The sequence below is a fragment of the Lipotes vexillifer genome, unplaced genomic scaffold (genome assembly GCF_000442215.2).
Source record: "Lipotes vexillifer unplaced genomic scaffold, Lipotes_vexillifer_v1.1 scaffold668, whole genome shotgun sequence".
Lineage (NCBI taxonomy): Eukaryota > Metazoa > Chordata > Mammalia > Artiodactyla > Lipotidae > Lipotes > Lipotes vexillifer.
In genome coordinates, this window is record NW_006785319.1 from 3924724 (window position 1) to 3934961 (window position 10238).

Below are 10238 nucleotides of genomic sequence, written 5' to 3' on the forward strand. Positions count from 1 at the left end.
TTACTGGTGGACGGAGGGGGCACGGTGTGCTGGAATCCTCTTCCGGGTGTTGTATAGCACCATTTCCATCTTTACGAGTGGCAAAGTGCTCTTGGGAGAGGATGTCTGCCCCGCGTTTATATTTTTATAATCCATGCGTTCACTGGAATATTGAATATAATAGCCAGCCTGACCGACTTCTCTCAGCCCTTTTGCCTTGATACAGCGCGGCTGATGTTACGTATCTAACTTGGATTCTTAGGTCTGCCTGACTATAAAAACAACAGGAAAAGTGTGTGGAAACAAATGGAATAGGAAAACAGTCTATTATCCTGTCGTCCACTGGGAATGAAATTTTTTGGTTACTCTAAAAGCTACCGAGGACATCATTTAGGGATTGCCTGTTTGAGTATTTCAGAACTTTCAACATAATAAAAGGTACTTCATGCTAAAAATGCAGGGAAGATTAACTGTCACATCAGTCTAATTCAGGAAGCATTTCAGGATCTCAGAGGCCTCGATTCACAATCTAAAAATCACGACTCCAGCCCCCACAAAGCGCAGAAGCCTGAGGTTCTTTTGGTAGAATTTTTCCTGGTAGAATTTCACGGAAATATTTTTCAGTGTCTAACATCAGTCCAGTATGAGATAGGATTCATCTACAGATGAGAATGAGAACAGGAATAAAATTTCCTCTCAAATCATGACCCTGCCCCATAAATCTCAAATGAAAGAATGGGACCAGGGTGCCCAGTGCTGCTGTCAGGCAAAAGAAGCATTCTCAGGAGAGAAACACACAAGCATCTCACAATAAGGAAGGAGGAGCCTGGAGGTGTGTTGACAGATCTTGGTGTCAGCTGAGACTGTTCTCTGAGGAACAAAAGGATTCTTTTGTGTTTGTTAGAGAGACTGAAGAAAACAACAAGCAAGAAATGTTATATCCTGGAGGCAGAATAGAATCGATGACAGTGGAAATAATAGAACAGATGTTTTAGGCTCTCTTTTGGAGGGACTGGGAAAAATATAATTAGGAAATCGCAAAGAGAAAGTAGAAATAAAATATTTCAGAAGGGATGGCAAATAAAAGAAAGGGCATGTGACAGTTTTTTTTCCTACTTAAAAAAAAAAATTACAGATAAAGGGCTTAAGGAGACACAGCAGGCCATCTCTGTATATTTTTAAGTTTAGGAATTAAACTGATAAAACCACATACCTATAAGCCCATCTGCTGAATTGGCAAAGAACCTCTGATCTTTGATGAGGGATTTTGCTAGAATGCTTAGAAACATACAAATTGGGTAGAGAGAGATTTACAGAAAGACAGTCGGGCTTAAACAGCATGATTAATTTGAGCCCGTGACAGTGAACCCACTGGGTGAAGCAATGGACATAATTCACTCGGACTTCAAGCAAACTACAAAGTGAGTGAGTTTGGTTTTGCCAGTGAAATACTTAATTGGATAGCAGTTCGCTGTCGCAACAGGCAGAAGGCAGTGAAGGGCACTCCCAGGCCGGGCAGCTGGACAGGGTGCTTCCCAGAGTCACAGGGGGTGCAATTTGGGCTAAACCGGGAGAGGTTAGAAACAAAAACGCACGAACTACAGAGAACATGAGAGAGACCAGAAAAATTAAGGAAATAGAAAATTTGTGCTAATAAAAGACTGCAAGTGCTCATCTAGTCAGAAGCCAGATACCTTAGCCCAGAGCCGGGAGACTGCCCTTGGGATGTCAGTGAAGCTTCTTTATACAGCAAGCATCTTTTTCTCAAATTCCACCCTGGTCATTATCACCAAAAATTCATTTAGTGTCACACAGCCACCAAGAGGCCGAGGCCCATTTAGGGCCAGGTATGTGAGCCACCCTGTACGTCCCACAGTGACCCCAGGGCTCTGTCCAGAGGGGGCAGGAGATGCATCCCAGCAGCCAAGCACCGCGCAGCTTTGGATGTTTTTTCCTCTTTCTCGCTTCCTTTCTTGCTTTCTCTCTCTCTCTTCCTTTCCCTTCCTCCATTCCACCCTCCCTTCCTTCCTTCCTTCCTTCCTTTTTCTTTCTTTCTTTGCTTTTTTTCATCTTCCCATTAATTTTTAAATTCACTTATCTTAATTTTTAAATTGTGATCAAATACCATTTTTTCCAAGTGTACAATTCAGTAGCATTAAGTACATTCACATTGTTGTATAACCATCACCACTATCCATTTCTAGAGCTTTTTCATCATCCCATTCAACACTAACTCCCCGTTCCCTCCTCTCTCAGCCCCTGACAACCCCCATTCTACTTTCTGACTGTATGAGTTTATTCTGCAAACCTCATAAATGAAACTGTGTATTTGTTCTTTTGTGTGCGGCTTGTTTCACTTAGCATAATGTTTTTAAGGTTCATCCACGTTGTAACCTGTGAATGTCAGAATTTCATTCCTTTTTGAGGAGGTTTGTCCATTTAAAAAGTAGTTTTCCTATACAATCAGGACTTTTTATTTTTGTCATTCGGCATGCTTATTAAGAATGACCATATGGGGCTTCCCTGGTGGCGCAGTGGTTGAGAGTCCGCCTGCCGATGCAGGGGACGCAGGTTCGTGTCCCGGTCCGGGAAGATCCCACATGCCGCGGAGTGGCTGGGCCCGTGAGCCATGGCCGCTGAGCCTGCGCGTCCGGAACCTGTGCTCCGCAACGGGAGAGGCCACAACAGTGAGAGGCCCGCGTACCGCAAAAAAAAAAAAAAAAAGAATGACCATATGTACGTACTGTGTTCGGTGGTGTGAGGTGTATACGGTGAGTTTACCATCACTTTACCCCTAAAGCAGCTCATGTTTTGGCCGAATGAATGAGGCAGGGATGCAGCTGGCGGAGATTCAGTGTAGACTGTGCTAAGTGCCGAGGCTTCTGGAATCCGGTCAGGTCTGAAGTTACCTGCAGCCGCGGGGCAGGTGGGAGCCAGGCTTTGAGAGGCCTGTCAGGCGTGGGCGGGCGCGGAGGTTGTCTGAGAGAGTCCCCAGGGGACCACATGAGCCAAGACATGGGGTGGGGAGAGATGCCAACGCCTGGGGGAGTGTCCCCATGTGGAGGTGTGCTCGGCACATTTGTGGGGATAATAGTAGCTGTAGCTATAAAGAGAGATTGAGGCCGGTCACTGAGGGCTTCACACACCAGGCTGAGGAATAACCTAACAGAGGCGCTGGGAAGCTGGAAGGAGTTTTGAGCCAGAAATAGCTACAAATGGAGCTGGCAGTTAAAGGTAGTACTTTGCTTCTTTGCAAAACGGAATGGGGACGGGAGATCTGAGGCGGGAGGACAGGCAGGTTGTTTGGTCAGGTGGGAGGGGACGCAGCGGCGTGGCCAGAGCGCGGGCCTGCAGGCGGACCCCGGGTCCCGTGGCGGCCATGGGAAAGAAGTGTGGCCCCTGAGGCTCAGGGCTGCCCAGCGTCCCTGCTCGGATCAAGCCGAGCGTCATCCAGGGGCCTGACGGCTGTGCTCTCATCTGCCGGAGGCTGCTGAACATCCATCCGCCTGGCCAAGCTCCTCCACACCTGAGACGGTGGCCGGCTGGGCCCATTGTTGGTCTTGAGCGTCTGCATTGGAAAACTGGTGCAGACACCCTCGACGCACATCCAGCATCTGAGCAGAGTCTCTGCCGCACCGGCTGGTCTCCCTACAACCCAAGGTCGCAGTTCCCACTCATATCAGCCCTGGAGGCCCGTCACTTAGCGGTGAAAATCCACTGCCCTGGAGGCTTGGCAGGAAGATCGTGGTCTTAGCCTAGCAGCAATTCTAGTTCAGGAAATGTTTGACAAAATTGGTTTAGTACAGTTTTTTTTTGTTGTTTTTTTTTGCGGTACGTGGCCCTCTCACTGCTGTGGCCTCTCCCATTTGCGGAGCACAGGCTCCGGACGCGCAGGCTCAGCGGCCATGGCTCACGGGCCCAGCCGCTCCGCGGCATGTGGGATCTTCCTGGACCGGGGCACGAACCCGTGTCCCCTGCATCGGCAGGCGGACTCCCAACCACTGCGCCACCAGGGAAGCCCTAGTACAGTTTTTAAAATGCAAATATTAGAACTATTCACTTTTTTCAAGAAACGTTTTTGTTCCATTTCACCTGTAAGGCAGCTGGCAGAGGACCGGTGGGGATACATTTCATCAGAGAGCTACTGTGAATATGATTTGAGTCACTTGTACGCTTCTTTCCATAATTATAAAGCTTTGCTCAAATTTCAACTTGCCCCAAGTGGCAGCTTGGATTTTTTTAAAAAAATTTTAAATACTTATTTATTTGGCTGCATCGGGTCTTAGTTGCGGCACACGAGCTCTTCGTCGTGTTGTGCAGGCTCATCTCTCGCTGTGGTGTGCGGGTTCCAGAGCTCCAGAGCACACAATCTCAGTAGTTGTGGCACGCGGGCTTAGTTGCTCCGCGGCATGTGGGATCTTAGTTCCCCGACCAGGGATCGAACCCGCGTCCCCTGCATTGGAAGGGCAGAGCCTTAACCACGGGGCCGCCAGGGAAGTCCCGGCGGCATGAGCTTTTACGTGGATCTTCAGCCTGTTGGCATCAGAGTTGAGAAGTCTCTTCTCATCTGGATTCCTCCCTTCCGGTTAGTCCACAGTGGGAAGCTGTCAGAGAAAGGGTTCCAGAGCCCTAACTCTGCTGTTCTAAAGTTTGTCAGTGTGTTGTCAGGACGTTCTCCTTTAGGGTGTGGTCTGAGTCGTTCCTGGGTAGAGGCAGCTGTTGGTCGCCTCCTTGGAGCGCCAGGCTCCCACCCGCTCTAGCCAGAGCCACACGATCGTGCTGGGGACTGGCACTTGGGGTGTCAGCTCTGTGACAGACACCACCCTGCGTGCATCCCACCTGTGTTCACACATCACCTGATGCTACCTGCTCCGGTCCCTGCGGCCCTAGTCCGCAGATGAGAACACCGAGGCCCAAGCGGAGATGGCCGCCCACAGTGAAGCTGCTCCGAATGGCCCCAAAGGCTGCGGGAACCCCCAGGCCCACTTCTCCCACGAGGCCAGGCCTCCCCCACCTCCTCCAAGTTCGATTGAAGCCTGTCAGTACTCACGTTTCAGTTCTCTGGACCTTTCTTGGAGATAATCAGGCAGCCTCCGTGCCACGCTTCTGTTCCAGACCCTGGAGGATAGTTTGGCTCCTGAGCCCAGGGTTGCTGGGAAATGGTGTGGGTGGCCCCTGGGCCTTTGCAGAGGTGCCTTTTCTAATAGAGTCATAGCCTGGAGCTGTTGCTCAGGTCTTAACATGAGTGGATTCTGGTTTTTATGGAATGGAGGCTGGTGAAACTAGCAGTCTTCCAAAAGGACCGGGCTCAGGTGGCTTTCATGAGTTTGGGGCAGTTGTGTAGCATCGGTTCTGATGACCAGCTCTTCACCCATGACCTTCTCTACTTGCTGTTAAGAGTAACTCCTGTGAGGTTATAAATTCATTTTCTGACTTCAAGACCCAAACGAGAGTAGAAACTGAACCACTTTTGTAGCTGAAGACTTAACTAATTAGCGTGAGACAGGGAGAGATTATTTATTAGTTATCTTTTGCCGTATAACACATTATCCCCAAAACTCAGTGGCTTAAAATAACTATAAATATGTATTATTTCATAGTTCTGTGGGTTGAGAATTTGGGGATAGCTTACGTGGGTGATTCTGACTTAGGCTGTTTGTTAGGATGAGTGTCCAGATGTCAGCCTGAGCTGCAGTTGTGTAAAGGTTTGGCTGGCGCCGGAAGACCCCTTAGTCAAGGTGGTCCCGCTGGCTTATGGGAAGAGACGTCTGTTACCCGGCGTGTGGTCCTGTCCACAGGGTGATGAGTCAGCTGACAGTGTGGGACTGGTTTCCCGGGAGACAGCCGGGTGGGAGCCGGGTTAGGACCCCACCTCAGGATCAGAGACGTCATTTTCACAGGATTCTGTTGGTCACACAGGTGGGCGGGGACCACACAGTGTGAAAAACAGCTCACCTCCCTCTGGCTTCCCTGGCTCTTAACCATAATTTTGCAGAAGGATACAAAGAAGCATGGAAGCCGGGGGAGATGACCTTAAACCAGCAAAAGGCTTCTGGAATCTTTCAGTAATAACTACATATTTTCCCACTGATACCTGAGTTGAGAACCAGTGGAGAAACGGACACAAATGTCAGACCAGCTGAGTTCTGAATGCCGGCCTCCTTGCTGCTGGTGGTGGATTGAACTGGTGGTCTCCGTCCTCCCCTCCCTGTGTGGACCTTGGGACAACCTGCCCCAGGGAGAATTGGGGTGTTTAGGGCAGGATTTCCTCAGTCAGCCCCTGGTCAGTTGTGGATCATTATGCACATCCAAACATTGTTCATGCCAAGTCTCTACTCAACAGGGGACCGTGGCATTTTGAGTAATTTTACCAACATTATAGGCAGACTTGTGCTTCGTCTGTTCTGTCAGCGTCTCAGGCGCGTGCACTGGCTTTGCTTAACTCTGAGCAGCTGTGACTAAGCACACTGTCTCTCCCCACCCCCTCCTCCTTGCTTCCCCTCCCCCCATCTCTCTCTCTCTCTTCCCCCATCTCTCTCCCCCATCTCTCCCCATCTCTCTTCCCCCATCTCTCCCCATCTCTCTCTCCCCCCATCTCTCTCCCCATCTCTCTTCCCCCATCTCTCCCCATCTCTCTCTCTCCCCCATCTCTCTCTCTCCCCCATCTCTCTCTCTCTCCCCATCTCTCTCCCCATCTCTCTCTCTCTTCTCCCCGTCTCTCCCCACATCTCTCTCTCTCCCCCCCCCAATCTCTCTTTCCCGCTCCATCTCTTTCTCCCTCACTCCCCCACTCTCTTGCAGGCACCGGGTGGTGGTTTCATACCCCCCACAGAGTGAGGCAGAACTGGAACTCAAGGAGGGTGACATCGTGTTTGTGCACAGGAAGCGGGAGGATGGCTGGTTCAAGGGCACGCTGCAGCGGAACGGGAAGACGGGCCTCTTCCCCGGGAGCTTCGTGGAAAACATCTGAGGAGCCGCCGGGGGCTGGACCAGGCCTATCACCGCATCCATCACAAGGCCCACAGGGACCCAGGGCGGCAGGACCAGGGTGCGTGCCATGTGCCTGGTCCTGTCTGATTCACTCCACAGAGGAACCTTTTCTAAAAAGATATCTAGCTGAGACAGACAACTGTTTACAAGGCTTAACTAATTTATTTGCTTTTTTAAACTTGAATTTTTCTTGTAATAGATAAATTCTTTGGATTATGATTTTAAGAAATTATTAATTTATGAAATGATAGCCAAGGAGAAGCTGGATGATCCCCTGTCGGGAGCAAAAGTGTGTCCTTGATGCGGATGCAGCCCCTGTGCCCCTGGGCTTCACCTCGGCTTCTTTGAATCAGAGATGCCTGTTCTCGGGTTTGGTTGTCTCTTTGGGAAACCAGGACACACAAGTGAATCCGTGTCGCTGAGGGACCCTGAGGTAGCGAGGCAGGAGCCTCTCTCTCTGGTTGGGGTCAGGAATCACTCCAAGACCTAGTCCTCAGTTTAACCTTGAAGGTCTCTGATTCCCTAGAATAAGGAAGAATAAAGCACAGCCCTTGGACAGAATGTGTTCAGAAATAGATTTAGTTTCATAACAGAAGCGGCTCAGCTCGGTGGCTGGAAGTTGAAGAACCGAGGTTGCCACCTGTCTGAGCTTGGCTCTGAACGTCATCGCGCTGTTACCCTGGGGACCTGCCTGTGCAGTCATGCAGGAGGGACCCTGCGAGGCGGCCCAGGCGTCCGTGTGGCGCTCCCCACACCCCCGCCCCCGAGGGTGGTGGACCCCCCGCACAGAGGCCACGGGTGATGACCACCCACCTGGGCTGGACCGGGCAGCTCCTCCTCCGCCCCAAACCAGGCCCTCCCCGGCTGTGACCCGGGCTCCCCATCCCTCCAGGTGGCTGCAGGCGGGGCCTCAGGGCGGCGCCCCCCTTGCAGGGTGGTGGGTGCAGGTGGGCGGAGCCCACACCCTGCAGCCCCACCCTGACAGCCCACCTCCACCCTGTGGGGCAACGCGGCCTGGGTCAGGGCTGCCCTCCAAACAGAACCAGGGAATTGGGCTTGGCGACGTCAGAGACCGTGGCCACAGTTTTCTCATGAAAAAGCAGACGCAAAAGCCTTTTTCATTTTTTACTTTTAAGAATTACAGCTGGGGAATCAAAACATGGCCTGTGAATCTTCTCACAGTAGCAGGCGGTTTCATGGTCTTAAAGAGATACATTACGTGGTTGAAATGAAATCATTCCTAAATTAACCTTTTTTTAAATAAGACACTGTACATTATGTTCCTGTGTATTGAATTTTTTTAAAAAATACTTTACTGGGATATTCATGTAATATATAAAGTTTTGGTGAAATGAAATTTAGCTAGAAACAAAGCTGCCGTCAGCTTTCATCTGTGTAAGTTGACACCAATGTGTCATAATATTCTTTATTTTGGGAAATTAGTGTATTTTATAAAAATTTTAAAAAGTAAGAAGACGACTACTACAGGATAAGATCATTTTTTTACCTGTCTTTTCTCCATATATTAAGCTATGTGATTGAAGCACCTCTGTTAATAGTTTCCTGGTATGAAGTTGGTTAAAATTTCATCTGTTAAATAGATCACTTAGATAATATAATGTATGGGTTTTCCGTTGGTTTTTTGGGCACAGTAGATGGAGATTTTGTAACAAGGGCTTGTTACATGGCGATTAAGGTAATGATAAAATTGCAATTTATTGTTCCTTTTCATGTTAATAATTTGAAGACTGGAGAAAAGGTTCAAGATTAAAGTTTGATGTTCAGCCTTTATGCGTCCATTGTGTCCATCCTTAAAGTTTTTCTTTTTTTTTGTTTTAAACATGGCATAGTTTCTACTGCATAAAAATTCTTTGCATGTTCCTCAGACAGACGGCATCTACAATAATCGGTTTGGTGGTTATGATACAGTTTACCTCTCCAGCCAACAAACCTTATTTGTTAATAAGGTTTCCCCAGAGAGTTTACAGTCTTAAAAGAGAGCGTGTGGAGTCTCAACCAGGGGCTGGGTGACTCGTCTGCACCGCTTTCCCCCTTCACGGTGGCTAAACTGTCCGGTGACTCTGGAAGTTTCTTCGTGGCCACAGAAGGGAGTACCAGACCTAAACCAGCCGTGCCGTAGCCTGCAGGTCTCACAAGGCGTGGGCACATCATCTTCACACTCGCTGTGATTTTAACCCCCACGGAAAGCCAGCAAGTCGTAAGTTTAAAAAGACTGCGTCTATCGGGTTAAAAAAGTATTTTCCTAATTTAAATTTTAGTTGCTGTCAAATTGTCAGAATTAAGAATCAGGCATTGTAGGTTGTATGAGAGCTTTTGCCGAAAGCTACCTTTGTAACCACCTGGGCAAGTCGGTGATCATTTAGTTTCCCCCTGTGAAAAGCGCTCTTTTAACATGTGCACTGTTTTCACCTCTGCTTTCAGATATTCCGCTGCACTCTCCTGGGGTGCATGCACGAGCCTTTGCTGGGTCTAATCAGATTTAGAAAGAACAGGTTAAGGTGGTGTTTCCAGCTGCGGTGCATGTAATTTTCTATCCCTAATGAGAACAGGACAGTGTTTTCATGCCTCCGGAAGCTCAGGTGAACATTTCAATCCAGAGCCCTACACAACGTTAGGATTCAAGTTTGGAACGCGCTTTTAATAGATGTTAGACTAAGTTGTACAACTTGTTGTGTGTACCCATATGAAATTTTTAAAAACTGTTTTGAACCAGTTAAGCTATGTTCTTATCGAGGTAGCACCCACTTGAATTGCTTTTTTCCAAGAAAAAGAACATGCCAACCAACCGCAGTAACAGAGGGGGTGTCACACAAGACTCGCCGTGTCCAGCTGAGCACAGGCTTGCCCTTCCCTGACTCCTGTGAACGTCCGGCTCTGTTCTTGGTGGTAAGTGATTCTCACCAGAGACCAGAAGGAGCTGTTGGGGTGGCCTGTGTGAACTATGAATGCCTGAAAACACCCTCCCTCTTTTACAGAGGAATGTTTCTCTCATTTCTCTTGTCTTTCTGTTAATAACTTGTAATAACTTTCTGACTTGGCTATTTAAATTTCCATCCTAAACAGCACCTTAATCTCACTGGATGCAAATTCTTGTTGCTCTGCAGCCACCCAGACCCCAGGAAGCTTGATGGAAAGACCTGTGTGTGACAGTGGTCTTCGAGTCACCATACTATGGTTACAGGTCACACTACTTGAGTGATGTCCTTAAGTCTCCGGAGGTGGTCAGTGAGCCAGCTGCCACTGCTATG

At 48.9% G+C, this 10238-nt stretch overlaps 1 protein-coding gene across 1 annotated transcript in view; it reads left to right on the forward strand.

Annotated features, from left to right (window-relative positions):
* Positions 1 to 6949, forward strand: part of SH3RF1 (SH3 domain containing ring finger 1) — a 165264-nt gene extending 158315 nt beyond the window's left edge. Inside the window, exon 11 of the mRNA XM_007457375.1 lies at positions 6781 to 6949. Coding sequence (XP_007457437.1) covers positions 6781 to 6949 — 169 coding nt within the window. The remainder of the gene's footprint in view (positions 1 to 6780) is intronic.
* Positions 6950 to 10238: the final 3289 nt, after the last annotated feature.